The sequence below is a fragment of the Rhincodon typus genome, chromosome 3 (genome assembly GCF_021869965.1).
Source record: "Rhincodon typus isolate 14 chromosome 3, sRhiTyp1.1, whole genome shotgun sequence".
In the NCBI taxonomy this organism is placed as follows: Eukaryota; Metazoa; Chordata; class Chondrichthyes; order Orectolobiformes; family Rhincodontidae; genus Rhincodon; species Rhincodon typus.
In genome coordinates, this window is record NC_063334.1 from 121,974,273 (window position 1) to 122,001,662 (window position 27,390).

Sequence of the window (27,390 nt, forward strand, 5' to 3'; positions counted from 1 at the left end):
TTTATGATTCACACACAAGGATTCCCAGATCCCTTGTGTTAAGGATTGGGAGCATTTTCGAATTCAACAAAAAAAGTCAAACATTTTTAACAAATGGGGGAAAAAAGATTGCGAGAGTGTGCAGGGAATATAGAAACCGATTGCAAAAGCTTTTATAAATATCATAGAATCATAGAATGCCTACAGTGTGGAAGCAGGCCATTTGCCCCATCAAGTCCTCACCGACTCTTTGAAGAGCATCCCACCAAAAACACTCCATTATCCCTGCATTTCTCATGGCTAATCCACCTAGCCTCACATCCCTGGTCACTATGGGCAATTTAGCATGGCCAATCCACCTAACCTGCACATCTTTGGATCGTGGGAGGAAACTGGAGCACCCCTACACAGACATGGGGAGAATGGGCAATCTCCACACAGATAGTCACCTGAGGGTGGAATCTATAAATATGTGAAGAGAAAAGATTAGTAAAGACAAATATAGATCATATACAGGTCAATAGCTGGGGTAATTATCATGGTGGAAAACATGGTGGAAGAATTAAACACATACTTCGGCTCTGTCTTCACAAAAGAGGACACAAATAACCTCCCAGAATATTACAGACCAAGGGTCTAGTGAAAGAGTGGAATTGAAGGAAATCAGTATTAGTAAGAAAATGGTGCCAGGGAAAATAATGAGATTAAAGTCAGACAAATCACTGGATAATCTACATTCCAGAGTAGTAAAAGAAATGCCCCTGGAAATATTCAATGCACTGATTGTCATCTTTCAAAATTCTATAGGCTCTAAAGCAGGATGACAAATATAACTCCACCATTTAAAAGGGGAGGGAGAGGACAAACAGAGAATTACAGACCAGTTAATCTAACAGTTATAGTGGTGAACGTGATCAAGTCATTTACAAAAGATACTTTAACAAAATATTTGGAAATCATTAATGTGAATGGACAAAGCCCGCATGGTATTATGAGAGTCAAATCAAGCTTAACAAATCTGAAGAAGGCTCTAGGCCTGAAACGTCAGCCTTCCTGCTCCTCTGATGCTGCTTGGCCTGCTGTGTTCATCCAGCTGTACACCTTGTTATCTTATAACAAATCTGCTCGAGTTTTTTGAGGATGTAACCATAGAATAGATAAGGGAGAAACAGTGGTTGTGTATTTGGATTTTTCAGAAGTTTTTGACAGGTCCCTAATTAGAGGTCAGTATGCAAAGTTAAAACAGATAGGGTAGAGAGTAATATATTGGCATGGATTGAGAATTGGTTTACAGACAGGAAACAGAGAGTGTGAATAAATAGGTATTTTTCAGAATGGCAGGCAGTGACTTCTGGTACCCCGTAAGGATCAGTGCTTGGGCCCCAGCTAATTACAATATATATGAATGACCTGGATTAGGGAATGAAGTATGGTATTTCCAATTTTTCTAAGGACAGAAAATTGGATGGGATTGTAAACTGTGAGGTGGATGCAAGCAGACTTCAAGGTGATTTAGTCAAAAGAGGTGATGGCTTAGTGGTATTATCATGAGACTATTGATTGAGGGACCCAGGTAATGTTCTGGGGTCCTAGGTTCGAATCCCACCATGTCAGATGGTGGAATTTGAATTCAATTTAAAATAAGATCTGAAATTAATTGCCAACTATCAGGAACAACCCATTTGTTTCACTAACATCTTCTATGAAAGGAAACTATCATCCTTAAATAAGAGATAGTAAGAACTGCTGACGCTGGAGTCTGAGATTACACAGTTTGGAGCTGGAGGAACACAGCAGGCCAGGCAGCATCAGAGGAGCAAGAAAGCTGACGTTTTGGGTCGGGACCCTTCATCAGAAATGGGGAGGGGAAGGAGGCTCTGAAATAAATGGAGGGGGGGTGCGCGGTGATAGCAAGTAGGTAGTGGTGGGGATTGGTTAGTGAAGTGGGAGGAGCGGATAGGTGGGAGAGAAGACGGACAGGCCAAGGAGGCGGGGACAGGGGGTTGCTGGTCTTGGGATGAGGTCGGGGGTGAGGAGATTTTGAAACTAGGAAAGTCCACATTGAGACCATTGGGTGGTAGGCTTCCAAGGCGGAATATGAGATGCTGTTCCTCCAGTTTCCAGGCGGCATCGTTGTGACACTAGAGGAGGCCCAGGATGGACATGTCGTCCAGGGAGTGGGAGGGGGAGTTGAAGTGGTTCGCGACTGGGAGGTGTTGTCATTTGTCGTGAACCGAGCGTAGGGCTCTACAAAGCGGTCTCCGAGCCTCCGCTTGGTCTCACTGATGTAGAGGAGGCCACATCGGGAACAGCGGATACAATAGACCACATTAGCGGATGTGCAGGTGAACACCTGTTTGGTGTGGAAGGTTTTCTTGGGGCCTGGGATGGAGGTGAGGGGGGAGGTGTAGGGGCAGGTGTAGCACGCTGTGGTTGCAGGGAAAAGTGCCGGGTGTGGTGGGGCTGGAGGGGAGTGTGGAGCGGACAAGGGAGTCACGGAGAGAGTGGTCCCTCCGGAAAGCAGATAAGGGTGGGGAGGGAAAAATGTCTTTGGTGGTGGGGTCGGATTGCAGATGGCGGAAGTGTCGGAGGATGATGCATTAGATCCGGAGGTTGATGGGGTGGTACGTGAGGACGAGGGGGATTCTGTTTTGGTTGTTATTGCGGGGAGGGGGTGTGAGGGATGAGTTGCGGGAAATGCGGGAGACACAGTCAAGGGCGTTCTCGACCACTGAGGTGGGGGGAAGTTGCGGTCCTTGAAAAACGAGGACATCTGAGATGTTCGGGAGTGGAATGCCTCATCCTGGGAGCAGATGTGGCGGAGGCGAAGGAATTGGGAATTGGGGATGGCATTTTTGCAGGAAGGTGGGTGGGAGGAGGTGTATTCCATGTAGCTGTGGGAGTCGGTGGGCTTGAAATGGATATTGGTTTCCAAGGGGTTGCCAGGAATTCTGTCTTTGTTTTTAATGCGGGGAGGGGGTGTGAGGGCTGAGGTGCAGGAAATGCAAGAGATGCGGTCGAGAGCGTTTTCGACCACTAAGAGGGGAAGTTGCGGTCCTTGAAATATGAGGACATCTGGGATGATCGGAAGTGGAACGCCTCATCTTGGGAGCAAATGTGGCGGAGGCAAAGGGATCGCATGCTTGCAGGAAGGTGGGTGAGAGGAGGTGTAGTCTAGGTAGCTGTGGGAGTCGGTGGGCTTGAAATAGATATCAGTTTTGAGGTGGTCACCAGAGATAGAGACAGAGAGGTCCAGGAAGGAGAGAGAGGTATCAGAGATGGTCCAGGTGAACTTGAGGTTTGGGTGGAAGGTGTTAGTAAAGTTAATGAACTGTTCGAGCTCCTCGTGGGAGCACGAGGCGGCACCAATACAGTCATCGATGTAGCGCAGGAAGACATGAGGGATAGTGCCAGTGGAGCTGCGGAAGAGGGACTGTTCCACGTATCCTACAAAGAGGCAGGCATAGCTTGGGCCCGTGCAGGTACCCATGGCCACCCCCTTAGTCTGTAGGAAGTGGGAGGAGTTGAAGGAGAAGTTGTTAAGGGTAAGGACGAGTTCAGTTAAACGGATTAGGGTGTCCGTGGAGGGGGACTGGTTGGGCCTGCAGCAGAGGAAGAAGCAGAGGGCTTTTAGGCCATCTGCATGGGGAATGAAAGTATACAGGGATTGGATGTCCATAGTGAAGATGAGGTGTTGGGGGCCGGGGAATCGAAGTTTTGAAGGAGGTGGAGGGCGTGGGTGGTGTCCCGGATGTAGGTGGAGCATTCCTGGACCGGGGGGAGAAAATAGAGTCGAGATAAGTCGATGTAAGTTCGGAGGGGCAGGAGCAGGCAGAGATAATGGGTCGGCCAGGGCAGCTGGGTTTGTAGATTTTGGGAAGGAGATAGAAACGGGTGGTGTGGGGTTGGGAAACGATGAGGTTGGAGGCTGTGGGTGGAAGGTCACCTGAGGTGATGAGTTTATAGATGGTCTGGGAGAAAATGTTTTGGTGGTCAGGGGTGGGGTCATGATCAAGGGGCAGTATGAGGAGGTGTCAGAGAGTTGGTGCCTGGCCTCGGCGATGTAGAGTTTGGTGCACCATACCACAACTGTGCCTCCCTTGTCCGCGTGTTTGATAGTGAGGTTAGGTTTGGAGCGGAGGGCTGCACATTCTGTGGGGGAGAGGTTGGAGTGAGTGAGATGGGTGGAGAGGTTGAGGTGATCGAAGTTGTGACGGCAGTTGGAGATGAAGAGGTCGAGGGAGGGTAGGAGGCCTTGTCATCCTTACCTGGTCTGGCCTGCATGTGACTCTTGTTGACACTTAACTGTCTCCTGGGCAATTAGGGATGAGCAATAAATGCTGGCCTGGCCAGTGATACCCACATCCCATGAATGAATAAAAAAAACCAAGGTGGGATAATGGGCACACAGATGGCAAATGCTGTACAACATGGTTAAATGTGAAGTTATACACTTTATTTTCTTTATTCATTCACAGGATGAGGGAGTCACTGGCTAGGCAGCATTTATTACCCATCCTTAATTGCCCAGAGGGCAGTTAGGAGTCAACCACATTGCTGCAGGTCTGGAGTCACATGTAGCCCAGACCAGGTAAGGATGGCAGTTTCCTTCCCTATAGGGCATTAATGAACCAGATGGGTTTTTCTAACAATCAACAATGGATTGATAGTTATCATTGGATTCTTTATTCCAGATATTTATTGCACCATCTGCCATGGTGGAATTCGAACCTGGGTCCCCATAATATTATCTGGGTCTCTGAATTAACAGCGATAATACCAATGGGCCATCGCCTCCCAACAGTCAGGAAAATCAGAAAGCAGTATTATTTAAATGGTCTATATCGGGACATATGGATGTTGAAAGGAATCTGGGTGTCCTTGTACACAAGTTAATTAAAGTCAAAAGGTACGTACTGCAAGTAACTATATTGGCATTCACTGCAAGAGGAGTTGAGTTCCAAGGTCAGGATGTATTACTGCAGTTATACTGGACCTGGGTGCCAAACATAAGATCTAGAGCAAGATGGCAACAGAGTAGGATGCTCCAGTTGGAGCTCCTCTGCTCGGCAGTCCCTTTCCCTTTTCTTTCTTCTTTTCTCCTCTTCGTAGCTTTTCTTTTCTTCCCCTCCCACCCTCTTCTGCCCTACCTGGAGACTGGAGTCGAGGAGTGGAGCCCAGTCCCATAGCAGAGCGCCCATGCGCTGAATCCTGCAGCACAGCGAGTGTGGGCCGAGTTCCGGAGCAGAGTGAGTGCGGGCCGATTCCTGCGGCAGACCGGAGTGAATGGCCTGAGTCTCATGGCAGAGTGAGCAAGAGTTGATTCCCGCAGTGGTGCGGAGTGAATGGACCAAGTCCTGCAGCAGAGTGAGTGCGGGCCGATTCCCGTGTCGGACCAGAGTGAACTGGCCAATTCACTGAGTGACGGCGGAGCAAGTCCTGGATGGAGGCCAGCACATGGAGGCAGCATGGCCTCATGCCCTGGGGTGGGCCGGCATGGACTGAACTTAAGTACTTATCATTCTGGACTTTTTCACAGTTCCCATGCTAATCTACTTTTTTTTACTCTGAAAGAACACCTTTTTTTTACTCTGTAACTACACTTAAAATTACCTGTACCTAGATCCTCTGCACCTAAGATGGCATGAAAGGTGACATTACAAACTTTTTACTGCAATCATTCAATTGTACGTGACAATAAAGGCTGTTCTATTCTATTTTAAACCTGGAGCATTGTGTGCACTTTTGATCTCTCAACCTAAGAAAGGATATATTCGCCATAGAATGAGAGTAACAGAGGTTCACGAAGGCTGACACCAGGGATGGCACATTTGTTCTATGAAGGGAGATTGGTTTGACTGACCCTGTATTAATTAGAGTTTAGAAGGATGAGGAAGAATCTGGTTGACACGTATAAAATTCTAATAGGGCTAGACAAACTAAATGCAGGAAGAATGTCTTCTTGGTTTGGGGAGTCTTGAACCAGAGCTCACAGTCTCCGGATACAGATTGGGCCATTTAGGGCTAAGATAAGGAGAAATGTCTTCACTCAAAGGGTAGTGAATCTGTGGAATTCCCTACCACAGAAGGCTGTGGAGGTCAAGCTCTGAATGTATTTAAGAAAGGGATAGATACATTTTTAAATTTTAAAAGCATTTAGGGGTGTGAGGAAAAAGTAGGAATATGGCATTGAAATAGAGGATCAGCCATGATCATGTTGAATGTCAGAGCAGACTTTAAGGGCTGAATGGCCTGTTCCTGCTCCTACTTTCTATGTTTACTTTTCTCTAGATATAGTTATTGTGATTATTTCCGACACTCCTTTAGTCCCTTGATTATTTAGCATTTTTGAATGCTGTTAGCGTTCTCTAAATCTGTGTCATCCGTGAAGACTGGTGCAAAGTATTCATTCAAGTCTTCTGCCATTTTCTGGTACTGTGTTATGATCTCCTTTGTGCATTGGATAACTATACTCAATTTTTCTCTTATTCATTAATTGTAACTTATTCTGTGCTGTTTCAAATTAATATGTAGTGGTTAAGTTGGGTACTGTACAAAGGTTTGCCAATTGCTTGTTTTAATTGAAATTCTGATTATATACATTACCTTTGATCGATCTTTTATCCTTTCTAAACTTGAGAATGCAGAAAGGCAAATGTTGTTTAATTATAAACCTGGGGACATCCAAGGAGATTACATATTTGAACTGAGCTGCACTTTGTACATTTGTTTGCATAAATACCATCAAGTATAGAATTTCATTCAGATATGTTAAGAATACTTGAAAATACTGCAGCAAGCCCAAAACTTCAATTGAAATTGGACTGACAGCATATTTTGCAGCAACTTTTAGTTTCATCATTACAGATATATTTGGTCTTCCAGGTAGAACAAATTAAACTAGCATTCAAGTACTTCTTATGGAGTGGTCAAAATGGGCCAATGTTTGATTTCCAGTTTTATAAATTAGTGACGTATTTAAATGGAGAATATAAATTACCCTTTCTCTTCCTGACAATGCTGGCAATAAGTTTCTAACCATTCACAGTAATCACCAACTCTGAACGCAGACATTCTAACCCTAATCTAAAAGTTAACTTCTATCCCAAATCCAATCTTTACCCAAAGCCAAACTTCAGCACCCTAAGCTCAACACTGTTATGTGGGACCCAATATTCTATGCCCATGTGAGACCCAATATAATACACCTCAGAGTGTTCTAAGAGGTACAGGTGTTAGATACATTGATGATGTCAGCTTTTTTTGCAAGAAGATTTGAGTACTGGGGAAGCCAAGTCTTGCTTCAGAATCTTGGTGAGACTGCACCTGAAGTACTTTGTGCAGTTTTGGTTCCCTTACCTGAGAGAGGATATTATTACCACTGAAAAAGTGCAACGATGTCCTGGATGGCTTTGGTCCACAGATTTTTAATCAGTAAAGGAATCAAGAGTCATGGGGAAAAAGCAGTCAAGTGGAGTTGAGGATTGTCAGATCAGCAATGATTACACTGAATGGCCAAGCAGACACAATGGGATAAATGTCCTATTTCTGCTCCTATGTCTTATTGCTTTATTACAAAACTGTATGAAGAGAAATTTGGGAAATGGGTCCTGTATTCTCCAGAGTTTCAAAGAATCTGAGGTCATTGAAATCTACAAAATACTTAAAGGGATAACAGGACGGATGCAGGTAGGATGTTTCCCCAGGCTGGGGTGTCTCGAACCAAGGACTTTAATTTCAAAGTAAGGGGAAATTCGAGGTGGTGGAGGTTAGAGTCTTTGAATATGTTTAAGGCAGAGGTGGATAGATTTTGTTATGCAAAGGAATAAAAGATGATTGGGAGCAACTAGAAATATAGAATTTGAAATAAAAACATAACACCCATGAATCCATGATCAGATCGTTCAAATAGATGGATGCTTAGTCACTGGGGCAGACACCGTGGGTTGAAGGGCCTCCTTCTGTGCTGTAAAAAATTTATGACTCATATTGAATGGTGGAATGTGATCAAAGGGTTGAAAATCCTCGTTCTGTTATTAATTTCTATGGTTGCATGTCTAAAGACCAGCAGATTTTTAAATATCAATGACATAGAGGGATATGGGGATACTGTGGAAAATTAAGCATTATCATGCTGAATGGCGGAGCAGGCTTAATAGGCTGATTGTCCTATTCTTGCCCTTATATTCCCATGATCCTAACCCTAACTCTAACCTGAACAGTTAATAATCCTATTCCACAAATCTCTAAAAACTTCTAGCTGAAATCACTCACCCGGCCTCAACCGAAGTTTGCTCTGGGATGTTTTATTACGTTAAGAGGTGTGATGAAAATACTAGTCATTATTGTGATCCATAGCCCTTTTATTAATTCTCAACCTTAGCTGGAACACCAAACCCCCCACCCCAGACCATTGTGGGTATACTTATACTAAATGAGTTGTTTCTCTCTCCACCGATACTGCTAGACATACTGAATTCCTCCAGCGCTTTCTGTGTTCAGCTCGCCACCCTCTTGTCCAAGGAAATTAGAGATGGACAATAAGTTGAAGTTTCATGATTTTCTGAAGAAGGATCCCGACCTGAAATGTCAACTTTCCTGCTCCTCTGATGCTGCCTGGCCTGCCGTGTTCCTCCAGCTCCACACTGTGTTATCTCTGACTCCAGCATCTGCAGTTCTTGCTACCTCTGGACAGTCACCCAAATCTCATGAAAGAGTTCAATCAAAACTTCCAATATCCCTAACGACAAGTCCCGAACATTTAGCCAAAAACTCAAAACCAACAACACAAGTGATGTTGAGATAACAAGGTGTAGAGCTGGATGAACACAGCAGGCCAGGCAGGAAAGCTTTCCTGCTCCTCTGATGCTGCTTGGCCTGCTGTGTTCTTCCAGCTCTACACCTCGTTATCGCACAAGTGATGTTGACTTGAACGTGAAGCTGAACTCAGTAACCCAAGCTCTCACCCCCTCGCTAAGCCCTGAACTCAAACGTTTAGCTTGGCCGTGAACTGTCAATACTCACCGGTCAAATAAATCACGTTTTGAAATGGCTATTCAACATTAACTCCGAATGGGAATGGTCCTGATAGTAACGACTGATCGAATCCGATTCAATAAGATAAAAACACTGCGCTTACTTCAACAGTCCAAACAGGTCTTGTTCGCTTTACGAAGAGAATGTTCTCCCGTGCTCCTCACAAGGCGCTATCGGGGTTGTAGTACATCAGCCGCGCGTACATGCCTCCGTGGACGGGGACCGCGAGTGAAATGACTACAGCCCCCATCGGCCATTGCGCGGTGGAAGCAGCAATGCCCTGAGCGGCTGTTTGGGGGTCTCTAGGCAACGGCGTCGGTCCGCTGGGAAATCCGACCAGCTAAGCTTGACAAGCTGCCGACAAAACCGGGGGGCTTATTGGTCCAATTTACACGAATGGAGTAAATATTTAAAAAAAAAAACCTAATTAACTGTATTCCGTTGTCTCGGTTTCTGTGGAAGAAAATTTTCCAGCACAGCCTTGACTCGCTTTGGTTTACGGGTCGGCTGCTCCGTTTTGTGTCGGGCCCGCCCTCTGTTTGGTGGATAGAGGTGTCAATCATTCAGGGAAGGTGGGACACTCGGTTGTCTGAGCGTCACATCCGGTTCGGGCATTGTACTCTGGGACGGTGTTGTCATGTCAGCGTTGAGCTGATGTTGTGGTTCGTGGCGCTGCTGCCTCCTATTCCTCTTCTCCTCCCTGAGAGGAAGGAGACAGAAGAAGTCGTGACTCGACTGTCAGCGTGACGGTTGGCGACAGCAGATAGCGGCCGTCGTCCGGGAGCGGAAGCAATCCTGTCGTCTGAGGAGGCCGGGAGCTGTTGGGGGTGGGGGGTCGGTTGTTGATAAACGGGGCTTTCCCCCCACCCCGGGGAGCACGCGCGTGGACTGGGACCCCCCGGCGACTGCAGCTGGCAACATGTACAGATTCCGAAAGTGGCTGTACAAGCCCAAGGTGAGCTCCAGGCTGAGTGATGCCCATCTCTTCTATATCTCTTGTCGATCACCAGCAAGTCTAAAATGTTGCCGCGGTTTAAAAATTTAATTCTTAATACTTAGTAAGTGCCGCGTTTCTTAATTTAGCACCTTCAAGCATCGACTGCTGGAGGCAAATTCAAATACCGAGTTTTCATTTTAAAACGCACAATGAATGTAACAACACCAGGATATGAGGCATAAAATGCTATCGTTCTGTCTTTTTTTTTCCAAAAAATAAATGCAATAGCACTGTGTTGGTCGTTTTTCATTGACGTCCGTACTAGCAGCAAGAAGGCGTATTGGTGAAATTCTGTTTGCTGATCCTGAATCTCTTTTTCTCCCCCGCTTTTGAATGAGCAGTCGGGCTTTTGGATTAATGTGATTATGTTTCAAAAACACTGTATTGCGAAGGAAGCCCAAACGAATGATTCTGCATTGTTAGGGTTGAAATGTTATTTCAACTTTTAAATGTAATAAATATTAATTGTTTTCTGTTGAGCTGCTTGGGAAATTCGTCAGGGAGGTTAACTTCCATAGTGTTTTCGGTTACACCGTTTCGCTGCTTTCCTTTGACTGAAATCGTTACTACAGCATGAAGCTATTGGTTAGGACGTTTACACTTAGGTTCACAAGTGGCCTTTAGGTTTTCTGTTTTATTTCAAGTGTGTACGTACAGTATTATGTATCGATTAGAAGGGGTTGAATTGTACCGCTGTTTCTGGGTTGCCGGATGATTCCTGGAATTGCTACGTAATCGCAGTCACTGCACTTGAACTTTGAGACATTTTGAGTTCTTTCGACTTGAAACAAGTAACATAAATGAGAGTTTGTTTTTTCTGCTTTTGATAACCACGTTCAAAATATGTGGACGTCTTTGAGGGTTTTAGTACTAGTTGAGTGAAATTTCAGTTGGCAGTCGCTGCCTGTATGAATGACTGCATTATCGAATTGCAGTCTACTTGTCAATTCAGTGTTTGGAGGTTCTGATTGTGGAAGTATGTTGAAACAGTAAAGGTAGGGAAATCAACTTCTTGCTCAATACAAACCTAGTTGATGTTTTTTTTAAATCCGTCTTCAAAGAAGGAGGATATGCACATATTAACTGGTGTAGAATTGCCAGTGGTTTAAAAAACATTGAAAGCTAATTTCATTTGCTTAGTTAAGTGTCTGGTATCATATTAGCAAAGTCACGTTTATTTTTCTGTTCTACTTCTTATGCTGTAAACCACGTCTTTGTTCTGACTGGTCAGTCGTCATTTGGTACATGTTGGAAAGCTCCCTTTTTAAAGTTGAAATGTTTATTTACACTGATTTTATCTGCGTGTTTTGACAAGCATGTGTCAGTGCTGACTGAGGGTTAACACTGCACACTTTTTTAAAAAAAAGTGGTTTTAGAAATTGAAATGTTTACAGTTTTTTTATCACTTACCTGATTTATTTCTCCAAATAAACACTCATTGCTTCGTAAACTACTTTATGGTAAATTATTTCTAAAATTTGTATTTTCATTTACCAAAACTGATTTGAGATTAGGAGTGAAATTATTTGAATTTACAGCAATGAGATCAACATGTCCCTTTTGTAACTTTTTTGAGTTGATTAGTTCCCGAGAATGAAGGTTTTATGTTTGAAGTATTTTGCAGTGCAAGGTTTGAGCAACTTGTTTTCCCAAGTGATTTTAAAAATCTTTACTTTCCTGTGGTAGTTTTCATGTGCTGTTTTATTTAGCAGCTAGTGCTTAATGAAATGTTGAATGAATTATGCAAGTAGATACATGATGTTTTTCTTTGACAGATTTGTCAGAGGTTTATCACTGGTTATAATCTTGTCTTCAAGAAAATTATTTACTGGTTTTGCCACTGTTGTGCAAATTTTGATTGCTTACTTTTTTAGTAGTTTACTCTTACCTAGCTTTCTCTACTATTTGTGGTGCCGAGTTCTTATGTTAAATCATAAGGAGAGACTACACAAACTAAATTATCTGTAATTTAGAAGGTCATGGGTACGTTTGATCAAGGTTTTCGACATAGTCTGGATCATCACTGGCAACTGCTTGCTAATGGGTAAGATTGTCCACCTATAAATTCTGTCACTGCTTGTGAGTCCTTGTGTGGCTGATGAGCCCAATCCTAGAGCTGCATCTTTGACTGCACATTTACCAGGTGTTTCCAGGAGGTGGAATCGGTCCTTGGCCTTGAGATCATTGACGTTCCTTTCTCTGGTTCCTTTTCTGTAATTCCTCTAGGGTGTTCTCAAAGAATTGTGTCCCATCATACAGTGCCAGGAGATCCAAGTTCAAGCCCTGCCTGCACCAGAGTTGTGTCATGACGTTTCTGGACAAGTTGATCAGAAAATATCAGTTAATGTCAATGTTCCCCTTATTCATCAGGTTCCTGCTAAAATGAGTTTGCCCTCTGTACAGTTCTCCAGTGGGTTCGCACATTATGCCAAGGGAGTTTGTCTTTATAGGCAAGGAACTTCAAAGCAGTTCTTCTAGTTTCCTTGCTAATACTTGTTTATCCCTCAAATAATCTTCTTAAGAGCTCTGCAGAAGAGTTATATTGGACTTGCAGTGTTAACTATTTTTCTCTCCACAGATGTTGCCAGACCTGCTGAGTTTCGTCAGCGTATTCTGTTTGTTTCAGACTGCCAGAGTCTGCAGTATTTTGCTTTTATTTGAGGCATATTTTGGCATTTAAAGAGTTTAAAATTGCAAATTTACAATTTCTCCACTGAGTGACTGACCCTCCACTAATAATCCAGAATTTGTGGATTGAAGTCCCTGTTTGAGAATTTGAATTGAATTTGAAAATAAACAAAGAGCAGTAAAGGTGGCCATGAGTTTGTTGGATATTGTAAAATTGCAACTATTTACTGAACTTTTAATGAAGGAAACCTGTCATCCTTAACGTGGTTTACACTGTATGACTAGTCTGACACCTGTGTGGTTGACTCTTAACTGCCTTCTGAAGTGGGTGAGTAGGCCAGCTCGGGATGGCAGTTTTAGTGTTGTCAGCAGTGCTACGTTGAGACCTGCGTGATGCATCAGTAGAAGTACCGTGATATTTGATAGAAAGCCAAAGTTGTTAGAAATTCCCCCAGTTCCTATTTCATGGAGTCATACCTAGAACAAGGAAAGAGAGCTGCAGCACCACAAGCTATATCATCTAACCTATTTTTCTAATCAACCTGTTCAGAGATGTAATTACAATCTTCTGGAGCAGGTGGGACTTGAACCCATGTCTCTTGATCTAGGGTTAGGGACACTACACGAGCACCACAAGAGGTCCGTCTCAGACCCAGGCCATCATTCTAAGAATGCTTTGTAGTGTCCTCGGCTGAACCACTTTCGGCTGTTTCATCAGAGATCATGTCTCCGTGAGGTCAGAAGTGGGGATGTTCACTAATGATGGCATAGTATTTAGTACCCCGCACAAGTCCTCAAATACTGAAGCAATCTGAGTCCCGGAGGAAGATTTAAAAAAGACTTGGAAACAACTTTTTTTACACTGAGTGGTATGTGGAATGAACTTTCAGAGGAAGTTGTGGATGCAGGTACAGTTGCAATGTTTAGTAGACATTTAGATAAATACTTGAATAAGAAATGTTTGGAGGGGTATCTGCCAAGTGCATGCAGGTGGGACTGGTTTAGTTTGGGATTATGGTCAGCGTGGACTGGTTGGACCGAAGGGTCTGTTTCCATTCTGTATGAAGCTATGACTCTGACTCTATATACAGCAAGCCAAAGTTGAAACTCAGGCTGAAAAATGGAAAGTAACATTAGTATCTCCCATGCCAGGCAATGACATCCTCAGTAAGAGAGAATCTTAATATCTCCCTTTCTCATTTAGTGGCATTATCATCCCTGAATCTCCCACAATCAACATTTTGGGAGCTACCATTGGTCAGGAACTGAATTGAACCAGCCATTAATTGGTTGCAAGGGGAGATTGAAGGTTAGAAGTTTTATGTCAAGTCATGTACTACCTGAGTGCACAAAGCCTGTCATTACGTATAAGGTACATGTCACAATGTAAAGGAATATTCTGCACTTGCCTGGGATCAAAGCTCCATTAATAATAAAACTTTTGTGGAGTTGAGGACAAAACTGATCATTAGATTGACATCTTGACTGTCATTTTAGACATTGACTCTCTCCACTGCAATCTCCAACATGCAACTCACTAAGCCTCCATTTGATGGCACTTCCTAACTCTAATCTCTACCACCCAGGACAAGGGCATTGAATGTATGAGAGCACTATCACCTACGATTTCTCCAAGCCACACACTGACATGCAAGTATATCCCTGCTCTTTAACTGTCAGTGTCAAACTCCTGCAAACACTGCCCCCCCCCCCCCGCCCCCCCCCCCACCAAAAAAAAACGGTGTACTAGCTTTGCGTGGGTTACAGCGGTTCAAGGGGGAGTGCTCATTTTTTCGAGGCACTGACCTTGGACCGTGAGCATCGCTGGCAAGAATTTCATCCATTATTTGTGAAACAAGGAAAGGAACATCAAACTCCTGTTTAATAATCTGCAATGGAATCGGTGATTACCACTTGCTACAGTAGAAATGTATGCTGCAAAGTTTGGAGAGAACACAATGACATGGACAAATGTAATTTCATTTGTAAATGGTATGCAATAAAAAGACAAACATCACGGCTGGCTATACATTAGAGTTTGTGTGGCCAGAAATTGTGCGAAGACTTTAAGAATGGGAACAATGTATCTGCGGGTTCTCAACATGTGACAGCCCTTTAAATAGCTTGTCAATGTTCCCTTTAGTGGAACATTTAGTACATGTCAATCCCCTTGAACATCTGTAGATACCGTCTTGCAGTATTTGAGGTTATATTATAAAATATGTTGCGTTTTACATTTGTTTCAATTTCCTGAAGTGGCACAATGGAAATCTTGCAACCTATCAAAATGTTTGTTCAAATGTCCTGTCCTCCTTGATCTCATCTTAGTTGTTCATGTGGTTTTTCTTTCAAGCTATTGTGTTCTCTAATCCAAATAAAAGATACTTGGTACCTACTGTGGTGAGAGACATGAGATTTTCAAAAAAGAACTTGCTTTTAAATCCGTATGACTTGATAAACTGAACAAGCTTATTTTTTTTTGTTTTGGAGACAGTTCTTTTTGAAAATTTTGACCTTGTCATGCACTCCTTTTGACATGGAAGCATTTTGTCTTTCCTGCCTATACATTACGTAGCAGGTGGGTTCCATTTAATGAACTGAAAATGTGATAATTTGAAGTATAAAAGAACAACCTAAGTAGGAATGAAAACCTGGTTGTCTTAACATTGGTTTTATCAGCATCATAGAGCAATATGGAAATAGCAAGTTCAGGCAACAAAATGTTATAAATGACTCCTTATTATAAATATCAGCTAATAGGGTTTGTTACCCAGTTTTCTCTTCAAATTATTCATTTGATTGCTGCAGTATTAATTTGATGTTTAATTCTCATGGCCATCACAGTAGGAGTTTCTCTACTTCCCAGTTAGGACTACATTTCATAAATAAGTGGGTTGATGAGGGTGATGCTGTTGAAATGGTGTAATTGGACTTGGAAAGGATGTTTACTTACAAGATGTGTGTGCAACACTATCAAAGGTGGAGGTCATGGAACACAAAGACACACAGACACACATTAAGGGAGTTAGTTGCTATTGTTGGAGGTCAATTATCTCCATTCCAGGATATCTCTGCAGGAGTTGCTGAAGGTAGTGTCTTAGCCCTAGTCATCTTCAGCAGCTCAGTCAATGATCCTCCCTCCATCATTATAAGGTCAAAATTGGGATTTTGCTGACTGGGCCACTTATGGCTCCTCAGATACAGTTCATGTTAAATGCAGCAAGACCTGAACAAACATATGATATATGAGCAAAATAATGCCATTCACCCCATTGAGTCTGCTCCACATTTGAACGTGGGTGATAGGTTTCTCAACCCCATTCTCCTGCCTTCTCCCCATAACCTCTGATCCCCTTTACTAATCAATAATTTATCTATCTGTGTCTTCAATACATTCAATTACTTGGCCTTTAGCCTTCTGTGACAATGAGTTCCACAGATTCACTACTCTCTGGCTGAAGAAATTAACCATCATCTCAGCTCTAAAGGGTCGCTCTTTCACTCTGAGTCTGTCATATGACAAACCCTTCATCCTTAGGACTATTCACGTCAGCTACCTCCTGATCCCCTCCAATGCCAGCACATCCTTCCCTAAATCAGGGGCCCAAACGTGTACACAGTATTCCAGATGGGGTCTGACCAGCGTCTTACACAGCCTCAGTAGTAAATCTCTGCTGTTGTATATTAGCCCTCTTGAGATGGGCTGACTTCAGTGGCAAGTAATGTTTGTGCCTGACAAGTGGTTGGCATTGACCATTTCCAAAAAGAGAATCTAACCAATATTGAGTAAAAGGGATAGGCTTACTGACTTTCTTCTGTTGTGGAAAATTGTTCCTTTTTCCCTTAATTATTTACTGCTGCAAATGAATTTCAGTCAAAATTTATTTTTAGGATACATATTGTAGGAATGATAAATCAGGTGTTTACAGATTGCTCTCCTGAGTGTTAATTTATTTGGCAAGACCATAAGACATGGATGCAGATATCGGCCACTTGGCCTATCCAGGCTGATCCTCAACTTAGCTATCTGGTTTTTCTCCTTAACCCTTGATTGCCTTACTGATTCAGAATATGTATCTCTGCCTCGAATAAAATGAACAACCTAGTCTTCACAGCCAATGAGGTTTAAAATGAAAATGAAGATTCACTACTCCTTGAGAACAATTTTTGCTTCTGGTTCTTTCTTAAATGTGTGGCTCTTTACTCTGAGATTATGCCCACTGTTTCTAGAATCTGCCATAACAGGAATCTACTTCACCACATGTGTCAAGCACTGAGAGTCAGAGAGCTGTACTGCATTGATACAGATCCTTTGGTCCAACTTGTCCATGCCGACCAGATATCCTAAATAAATCTAGTCCCATTTGTCAGCATTTGGATTTGGCCCATGTCCCTCTAAACCCTTCCTATTCATGTTCCCATCCAGATGTCTTTTAAATGTTGTAATTGTACCAGCCTCCACCACTTCCTCTGGCAACTCATTCCATATGTGCACCACCTTCTGCGTGAAAAAGTTGCCCATTGATCTCTCTCTCAAATCTTTGCCCTCTCACCTTAAATCTGTGCCCTTTAGTTTTGTACTTGGCTACACTGGGGAAAAGACCTTGTCTATTCACCCTATTTGTGCCCCTCATGATTTTATAAACTTCTTTAACACCACCCTTCAGCCTCTGATGCTCTCGGGAAAATATCCCCAAGCTATTCAGCCTCTCCCTACAGCTCAAACCCTCCAACCCTGGCAACATCCTTGTAAATCTTTTCTGAACCCTTTCAAGTTTCACAATATCTTTCCTATAGCAGGGAGACCAGAATTGAACACAGTATTCCAAAAGTGGCCTAACCAATGCCCTGTACAGCTGCAATATGACCTACCAACTCCAATACTCAATGCTCTTACTTTTAAAGCAAACATACCAAATGCCGCCTTCACTACCCTGTCTATGTGCTTCAAGGAACTATGAACCTGCACTCCAAGGTCTCTTTGTTCAGCAACACTCCCAGGACCTTACCATTAAGTGTATAAGTCCTGCCCTGATTTGCCTTTCCAAAATGCAGCACCTTACATTTATCCAAATTAAACTCTATCTGTGACTCCTGACCCACTTGAAAAATCTTGTTTTGGAATAAGTTTGCCTTTCATCCTTTTAAACTGAGTGCAGGCCCAGCCTACTGAACCTTGGCTCCATGTTGGCAATCAGTCTAATGAACCTCCTCTGGACTGCCTCCAATGTCAGCACGTCTTCCCTTAGATAAGTGGACTGGGTGTGGTCTGACTAGTGCTGAAACAATGTAAGGCAAGACTGCTAATTTTATCCTGCATTCCCTTTGGAATAAAGGCCAACATTCTAACATTGCATGTTTTAATAGGGAAGGGAAAAAATAGGAGGAAGCCATTCAACCTCTTAAGCCGATGCTACACTTTAACATGATCATGGCTAATCGTCCAACTCGGAACCCCTGTTCCTGCTTTTTCCCCATATCTTTGATACTTTTAGCCTTTTTAACAATGTTAGTCCTTAAGCATTCAATGATTGGACCGCAACAGCTTTCTGTGGTAGAATGTGCTTGTCATGCTAGCTTTGTGATCATGCCTTAGGGTCCCCAGATCCTTCTGTGCAGCCTTATACACTCTTTCTTCAAAATGCACTAACTCATTATGTCCCCCATTACATTACATCTACCAAGTTTTCAAATGCTTGCTCAACCTGTGCATATTCCTCTGTGGACTTTTTTTTTTGTCAGCCTCACTACTTGTCTTTCTCACCAATTTTTGTATTCCGCAAACTTGGCATTCACTTTACTCATCCAAGTCAACAATATGCATTGTTAATAATTGTGACCCCAGCACTCTTAGTTACAGTTTGTCATTTATTTCCTACCCAATTTTGCCCCTTGTTTATTTAATATTTTTGGAAACTTGTTGGTAAGACTGTGAAGTATTGGTTGTCTAGCCTAGGTAAATGTTCATTTTGGTCTCTTATTTTTCCTTAAAGAAGCTCTTACTACCTGTTTTTTATATTGCTTGCTGGTTTTCTCCCCCTCTATTATTTACTGCTCTGGTTATTACTTGGCAGACATGCTAAAATCAATCTAATTAACATTCAAAGTAATTTTTCATCCATTTATTTGAGGTAGAACTGCCTAAAGGTCTGTGCTTCCTTTGCTGGATGATCAAAACTATTCGAATTGTTGCCTTCTCCTAATTTGTTTTGAGAACTCAACAATACATCTTTCCTTCATCCAATTTATTTTTATTATCCCGATACATTTAAAACATTTGAATTTAAAATGATTGTGGCTTCTTTGCCTATCACCAGAATGCAGTGAGCCCAATTTTTTCTTACTGTGCTACCTGATCTGACATAAATTATTACATAATACCATTTGGATTGTTCAAAGAAGCTATGACTCCAATCAAGTACAATGTATTGCTATTATAATAGAAAGAAAACATCTGTTAGTGAATGGAATAACTCCTGACAAACTGTACGCAAAAATGTAGCTTTTAGATACTTCAAGAATATTGCTTGCTATATCCAGGACATGGCTGCATGTGATTCTAGCCATATTTTTGTTCATTTTATACACCATTATAGGAGGCCCATCTCAGGATTTGATGGCTTAATCATTCCAATCAGCTCCAGTTCAAGTTTTTTTTTGTAGTGAATTGTTATTTGCATTGAGCAGCTTGTTAAGCCAGCTTTCTGTAATGATTCTCTACATCTGCAGCAAGGCTTTTTGGTAGAGAGCAAACCTGCTTTATGCTGCATTGTCTTTTATCTACTGGACTTGAAATTGCATGCCTTAAATCCTTGCATTTAAGTTTGATTCATTCATTCAACAAAACTGTAGCCTGGTAGAGTTGCACATTATTGTCTTGTACGATTGTTAATTTAGAATTTTGTTGTACCAATAACTTTATTGGAACAATTATTCTTTTGTACTTAAGTACAAGAAGCTGGAAAGTAGGTATGCCTGATGCAGATACTACAGGATTGCATGCTTGGATCTATTGTATTGTTGTATGATCGATTTGATATTGAGGATTGCTATAAAAACTGTGTGCCTGACATGTGAATTTCTTTAAATTAGACTTGATTTGGGAACACCTGAAGTACAGATAAGAGGTGATATTTTGCAGTATGTAAGTGTTCTGTGGAAATACTGTTGAGTCACAACAGACTGGAATTTGGTGTGATGTCAGCCCTGTGTACAGTTGCTAATTGGCATTTAAGTCTGAAAATTGTTTCAAGTTGAAATCATGAAATCACTGTAGTTAATGAGCCTCAAAGTAACCATCAGTACTTTGGCAATGGCTGATCTTGCTGGGCTTCTCATGTTTTCGAGGTGGAAATCTTATAAATTTGATTGACTGAGCAGCACTGATTAAGACAACATCAAAATTTAATTCACTGTAACAAAGAAAGAATTAATGATTTTAATGATCCCTTTTATATTAATTAGATGTTTTGAGCTAAGAAAATGTTTTGAGAAACTTGGTATTGCAAGTTGAGCCCTACAAATTTCCTGCATGATTGTTTGGAAATTTGATATGCTGAGGGCACAATTTTGGATATCACAACTATGTGGCATCATGGTTTTGAAGACCAATGTACTGGTCATCAGTGGGAATCCAGCTTCAGTTTACTTTTTTTTTTAATTAAGCTTCTGAACTTGGTTATAATGCTGTGGTGCAAAACTGCTTTGTCCTTTAATTTCAGTGAAAAACTAACCTGCATGTAACCAAGTGAATTTTTATTTTGCTAGTTCATGCAATGAAGATATATACTGTGGTGCTTTCAAATTAGATCTGGAGTCGTGCTATCCAAATCAAGATTATGATTAGAAAAAGCAAGTTAAATGTTAAATTTCTTAAGGTTGTAGATATGCTTGCTGAGCTGGTGGGTTTGGTTGCAAACGTTTCGTCACCCTGCTCGGTAACATCGTCAGTGTGCCTCCGGTGAAGCGTCTGATTAGGTTTTTTGCGTATTCACCGTTACCTCTCAAACAGACCACAACAGGAAGACACCACACCACCAAACTCTCTAATCGCCTTACCATACATCAAGTATGTTTCAGAGATTATCTCAAGACTACTCAGACCCCTAGGTATCAGGGTAGCCCTCAAACTGACAACCACCCTACGACAGCTACTGACGAATGTAAAGGATCCCATGCCCAAAACCAGCAAAGCCGGTGTTGTGTACAAAATACCATGCAAGGACTGAGAAACACTACATAGGCCAAACCGGAAGAAAACTGACAATATGGATACACTAACAGCAATTAGCCACCAAGAGACATGACCAATTCTCACTTGTCTCACTCCACACAGACAATGAGGGACATGAATTTGACTGGGACAACACATCCATAATCGCACAAGCCAAACAGAGACGCATGAGAGAATTCCTGGAGGCCTGGTATTCCAACCGGAACTCCATTGAATTAGCCCCTGTGTGCAAACCACTGAGAAACAGAACCGGAAGTAATACCAACCGCCCCAGCAAACCGAGGCATATAAATAACAAGCGGGGCTGAACACTGAAGCTTCACCGGAGGCGCACTGATGATGTTACCTAGCAGGGTGACGAAATGTTTGCAACCAAACCCACTGGCTCAAGGAGCATGTCCACAAACTCATCCACAACCCGAGCTACAAACCTTGTCAAACATTAAACTTCTTTGGTTTTTTCCTCAACTGCATAGACTCGTAACGGAGTATGGTCCCAAATGTGCGAGTTACTTTCTTGATATAACTCACCCAAGGGTCTATGTTAATCTTCTAGGAATTTCTGACAAATATCAAAAGTTAACTGGACAGATGTAATTTCCTTCATTTGCCTCAAGCTCCTCATTTTCTGCATGGGTTGTTGAAGAGCCTTTGAGTGCAAATACTGTCCAGCTTTTCAGCACTCAGGCAGTCGATTCCTTTCGTAACACTCATACTTCTATCCTGGGTATGATCAGTTAACTGAGCCAAAATTGAGATCAAGCTTTGGATGTTTAATTTCCTACACTACTAAGCAATTTAATGGCTTAACACAGATACCAGTGGTATGACTAGTGGAATATGAATACTTGGACCTGCAAAAATGCTTGGGAATGTTTTCCTCGCAAATGAGATTTGTGACTTTAACTATGTTTTCAGGAACCCTTGAAGGTAATTCTTCACGAAGTGTTGATTTGTACAAAAATGCTGTCCTTAAGGCCTTTTAAATGTTAATATTGATAACATGCGAGCATTTGGATACTTGAATACAAGTTGTCCAAATTCTGCTCAAAGGTACAATATAACTGCTATTAAAGCATTCTGCCAAGTTACCTATTGAGCCTAAATATGTAATTTTCTTGTGATGAACAAGAGGGAAATGGCAGGAGTCACTCATAATGAGCAAGAATGATTTGTTATAGATGCATTTTGAAAGCTGCACATTGAGTGATTTTCTTTTTTTAATGCAAAGTAAATTTTGCATGACAGTCTGATTATATTATCATGTGTATTTTGAGACTTTACAACATAGGAGCAGAAGTTGGCCATTCAGCCTGTCCAATGTCCTCTGCTATTTACTAAGTTCATGGTTAATCTGATAATCCTCAATTTTAATTTACTGGCTTTTCCCCATAACCCTTGATTCCCTTACTGAATAAAAATCTGTCCTCTGGCCCTAGGTTCTCCCACAAGGGTCAACAATCTTTTTGCATCTACCCTGTCAGGTCCACTTGAGTGTTGTATGTTTCACTAAGATTGCCCTTTATTCTTCTATATTCCAATGAGTACAGTATGCAATGAGTCTCATGTCAGTTGTAGGGAAATTATTGGGAGAAAATTTTGAAAGAGTGCATCTATCTCCATTTAGAGAGGCAAGGCTTGATCAGGGATGGTCAGCATGGCTTCTTCAGAGGAAGTCATGCCTAACAAATTTGGTTGTGTTTTTTCACCAGATGTGTAGATGAGAATAGTTAGCTTATATGGATTTTGGCAAGCCTTTGACCAGTCCTACTTAGGAAACTTATCAAGAAAGCAAATGCACACGGGATACAGGGTAATTTGATAAAGTGGTTCAAAATTGGCTGAATTGTAGGAGACAAAGGGTGATGCCAGAAGGCTGCTTTAGTGACTGAAAGCCAGTGTCCAGTGGCATACCACAGGGATCTGTGCTAGATCCCCTATTATTCGTCATTTATATAAAGAACATAGATGATTGTGTGGGGGCTGACGTTTCGGACCTAGACCCTTCTTCTGATGCTGCTTGGCCTGCTGTGTTCATCCAGCTCTACATCTTGTTATCTCGGATTCTCCAGCATTTGCAGTTCCTACTATCTCTGTGTAGGGGGATGGATTAGTAAGTTTGTGGATGACACAGATTGGTCAGGTAGGTAAGTGAGGTTGAGTATCTTGGGCTACAAGTAGGTGTAAACAAGATGGTTGAAAGGGTGGCAGATGGAATTTAACCCTGAAGAGTGTGAGGTCATAAACCTTTGGAAGGAATAATTTGACAAGAAAGTATTCAAAGAATAGCATGATTCTAAGCAACTGTGTGGAACAAAGGGAATTTGTTTTATCCTTGGGTCTGTGAAGGTGAAAAGGCATGTTAGTAGGGTGGTGAAAAAGGCATGTGGGATACTTGCCTTTATCAGTTGAGGCATAGATTACAAAAACAGGGAAGTCATGAAAAATTTTTCTGAATAAAAAAAGTTGTTGAATGATTTTAACTTCCCCCTATATTGACTGGGACTCTGTGCCAGGGGCTTTGGGGGTAGATTTGTTGTGTGGACCGGAGTGGATTTTGAAATAATACATAAATAGTCACAACTTAGGAAGTAGCCGTACTAGATCTGGAATTAAGGAATGAGTCTGCTCGGGTGATTGAAATTTCCGCGGGGGAGCATTTTGGATATGGTGACCATAATTCAGTAAGTTTTTAAAATTACCTATGGATAGGAATAAGAGCATCTTCAGGTGACAGTACTAAATAAGGGGCAGGCTGATTACCACACTATTAGACAGGAACTGGGAATGTAGATTTGGGGTGGCTGTTTGAGGGTAAATCCGCATCTGGCCCATGGGAGTTATTTAAAACTCAGTTGATTAGAGCGCAGGGCCAGCCGGTTCCTGTGAAAATGACGAATAAAGATGACAAGATTCAGGAACCTTGGATGATGAGAGAAATTGAGAGCTCAGTCAAAAAGAATAAAAGATGCATCTTTTAGATTTAGGAAACTGAAGACAGACAGAGCCCTCGAAGAATACATGGAAAGATAGCAGGAAAGAACTCAAACAAGGAAGTAGGGCAAACAAGGGCCGTGAAATGTCTTTGGCAAACAAAATTAAGGATAATTCCAAGGCATTCTATACAGCTATATGGAGCAAGAGGATTGCCAGGGAAAGAGTAGATCCACTCCTCCAAGATGAAGCAGGGAATTTGTGTGGAGCTGGGTGAAGTGGGTGAGGTCCTTAACGAATACTTAGCATTGGTATTTATGAAGAAGGATGTAATGGATGGTGAGTCCTGGGAGGGGTAACTTGATATTGTAGGGCTGTCAGTATGAAAAGGAGCTTGTGATAAGTGTTTTGAAAAGCATTAAGGTAGACAACTCCCCCAGCACCTGATGCGATCTACCATGGAATGCTGAGGGAGGTAAGTGAGGAAAGTGCAGAGCTCTTGTATGAAATCTGGGTATCCTCTTCAGTCCTCTGGGACCATTCTTGTGACTCGAGAATAACCAGCTTTGTTCCTTTTAAGAAGTGCATCAGGGATAATCTGGAAAACAGCAGGATGGTGAGCCTTATGTCAGTGGTAGAGAAATTAGTGGAGATGATTCTTGGGGATAGAATTTACTCCAGTTTGAAAAAGTGTGGACTTACTCCTAATAAGCAGCATGGCTTTTTCTGGAGGTTGGTCATGTCTCACATACTTGATGGAGTTTAAGGAAGTGACAAAAATGATTTGAGGACAGGTCGGTATATGGACTTTAGCAAGGCCTTTAACAAGGTCTCCCTCATGGCAAGCTGAGACAAAAGATGAAGTAAAATAGGATTCATGATGAGCTGATAAGTATACAGTACTGGCTTGGTCATAGGAGACAGAATGGTGTTAGAGTGGTGTAGACCTGTGATCAGTGGTGGTCTCGGGGATCAGTGGTGAAGCCCCTGTTATTTGTAATATTAATTTGGAGAAGAATTTAGGTGGTCTGATCAGTAAGGTTGCAGATGGCACAAAGATTTGGTTTCGCTGCAGATAATGAAGATTCCCAGAGGATACAGCAGGATCTAGACAGGCTGGAGACTTGGGTGAAGAAATGGTAAATTAAGTTTAATCCAGACAAATGTGAGTTGATGCAATTTGGAAGATCTAACGCAGGAGGGAAGCGTACTGGAAGTGGCTGAACCAAGAATAGCAACAACATAGAGAGCAATCTCGACATACAGGTCTGCAGTTCCCTGAAATTGGAAACAAGTGGATCAGGTGGTCAATAAGGCATATGGTATGCTTGCCTTCATTGGTTGGGGTGTAAAGGATAAAAATAAATCACGTGCAACTGTATAGAACTTTAGTTCACATTTGAGTATTGTGTACAGCTCTGTCTGCCACATTGCCAGAAGGATGTGAAGGCTTTGGAGACGTTACAGAAACAGTTTACCAAGATATTGCCTGGTTTGGAGGGTATGAGCTATGAGGAAGGATTGGGCAAGCTTGGTTTGTTTTCACGTGAATGTCGAAGAATGAGGGGCAATGGAAGTTTACAAAATTGACATCCAATGTTAGAATGGGTAGGGGGAGTCTCTATCCCAGAATAGAAATGTTAATTACTAGGGGCCATAGGTTTAAGGTAAAAGGTGGTAAGTTTAAAAGAGATGAGGCAGGGGTTTATGTGGAAGGTGCTCGGTGACTAGAATGTGATGAGACGTAGTGGTGGAAGAGGATATAATAGCAATGTTTAAGAGGCTTTTTTTTATATAGATACAAGAATTGGCAGGGCGTAGAGGAATACGGACCATATAGAAACGAAGGGTTTTCAGTTTAGAAAGGCATCGTATATTGGCACAATCTTGGGCTGAAGGGCCTGTTCCTGTGCTGTACTCATTGTCTCCTCCATTTCCTCCTCCTGTTCTGTGGCTTTATGCAGATTTTTTCCATGTAACTCACATGCATTTTGGTACAAAGAATCGAGGAATTCAATAAGCTCAAATGCTCCCTTATATTCCATCAGCCAAGATTTTTTGCGCACTCGTTTAATCTGACTATAATCTTTTTGCAGACTGTCATCCTCTGCTCTTTCCTTGCAACGTATTTTTGTCTTCCACAAAGGTGGCAATAGCACAGGCAGCATCAGAGGAGTAGGAGAGTCAATGTTTTGGGCCTAGACCCTTCATCAGGACTCGGGAATGACTCGTGTTCTGATGAAGGGTCTAGGCTCAAAATGTTGTCTCTCCTACTCCTTTGATGCTGCCTGACCTGCTGTGTTCCTCTAGCTCCACGCTGTCTGGACTGACTCCAGTATCTGCAGTTCTTACTATTTCCAATAGTAGATTCGTTTCTGTTATCCAAGTCATTAATGTATGTTCCTCTGAATAATTTTCAAGTGGTACATGTATGACATACCTTTTTTGCTTTTGACAAATATATACATCATCTGCTACATCTTGGTATTTATATGCAAGTTTTAAAAATTAAACGTTTAATTTTCCTGTTGCTTTTGTCCACTTTTTTGTTCCACTCTTTTTCTCCAAATGAGTATTCAAATGAAAACTTTACTGTTCAAGAAAAGCAATCTATTTATCCTTGGCAATTGCGTCTATTCTTGTGAAGGTGTTGATTTTTGCTGCTGGTAGACAGTTCAACAGGTGCCAGGCTCCCACTGGTGCACTCCTATCTGAACGAGCATGAGTTGCATATGAGCCTTGATGATCAAATACTGGAAGGCGTCAGTTCTTTAGAATCATTGTGACTAATCTGATCTTGCTGCCTGCATGTGGATTTTCCTGATGGAGGTTACTAGCTGCTGATTAGAAGTAAAAATTCTGGGTCACATTGTACTCTGTAACCCAGCAGTGTTGAGCACAATCACAGTGGTCATACTGTCAGCATGGCTGTGATAATGTATTCATCACAGACAGATGATTGAAATTTAAATCTGTCTTGTCTGCTTCATTGGGTAGTGTTTCAAAATTGCGACTGTTTGGCTACCATTTCAGTGAGATTGGCTGTCATCAGTTTGCCTTTCTTTTAACAAATTTTGAAGACATGTTCCTTTTTTAGTAATGGTATTACTGCTTCTTTCCAGATTTATTATCTTGCACATTGCTTGGATATCTGTGTTGAAGAAACAAAAAAAAATTGATTTCCATAGAACTAAAATTCTGAGTACACTCCAATATAAATGTTCCTTTTGCCTTTTTTAATGATCAGAATTGCTTTGGATTCTGAGAAAATCATGGGCATCTCATGGTAGCACTAAAGCTACTTTTTTGATTGAGGTGATTTAGATTCTCCCATAAGAGAATTCTTGCACCATCCACTTGGCCAGGTCCCTTCAGGACCTTGTATGTTTTAATTAAGTCACCTCTGACTCTTCTAAACTCCACAGGACACAGGCCTAGCCTACTTGCTACCCACTTACTAACCTCCATGATACGTGCACTTCTCAGCTGTGCCCCCTCTCTCCATTTTAGCTAATTTTTTTTCCTTTATTCATTCAAGGGGTGAGGGCGCCACTGGCTTGGCAGCATTTATTGCCCAGAGGGC

The 27,390-nt window shown here is 42.0% G+C and overlaps 2 protein-coding genes across 5 annotated transcripts in view; one reads left to right on the top strand and one right to left on the bottom strand.

The window, feature by feature from the left end:
• cfap99 (cilia and flagella associated protein 99) overlaps positions 1–9,233 on the bottom strand; it is a 138,424-nt gene extending 129,191 nt beyond the window's left edge. For 2 of the 4 annotated variants that reach the window (XM_048594480.1, XM_048594475.1), the window contains exon 1: positions 9,004–9,227. The gene's annotated coding sequence lies outside the window, so the exon portion shown is untranslated. Of the gene's footprint in view, positions 1–9,003 lie in introns of all 4 variants that reach the window. The other 2 variants (XM_048594488.1, XM_048594493.1) reach the window with 2 other exon arrangements.
• A 415-nt stretch (positions 9,234–9,648) lies between these two features.
• Positions 9,649–27,390, top strand: part of zfyve28 (zinc finger, FYVE domain containing 28) — a 188,185-nt gene continuing 170,443 nt past the window's right edge. Inside the window, exon 1 of the mRNA XM_048594859.1 lies at positions 9,649–9,970. Coding sequence (XP_048450816.1) covers positions 9,935–9,970 — 36 coding nt within the window. The 5' untranslated portion in view covers positions 9,649–9,934. The remainder of the gene's footprint in view (positions 9,971–27,390) is intronic.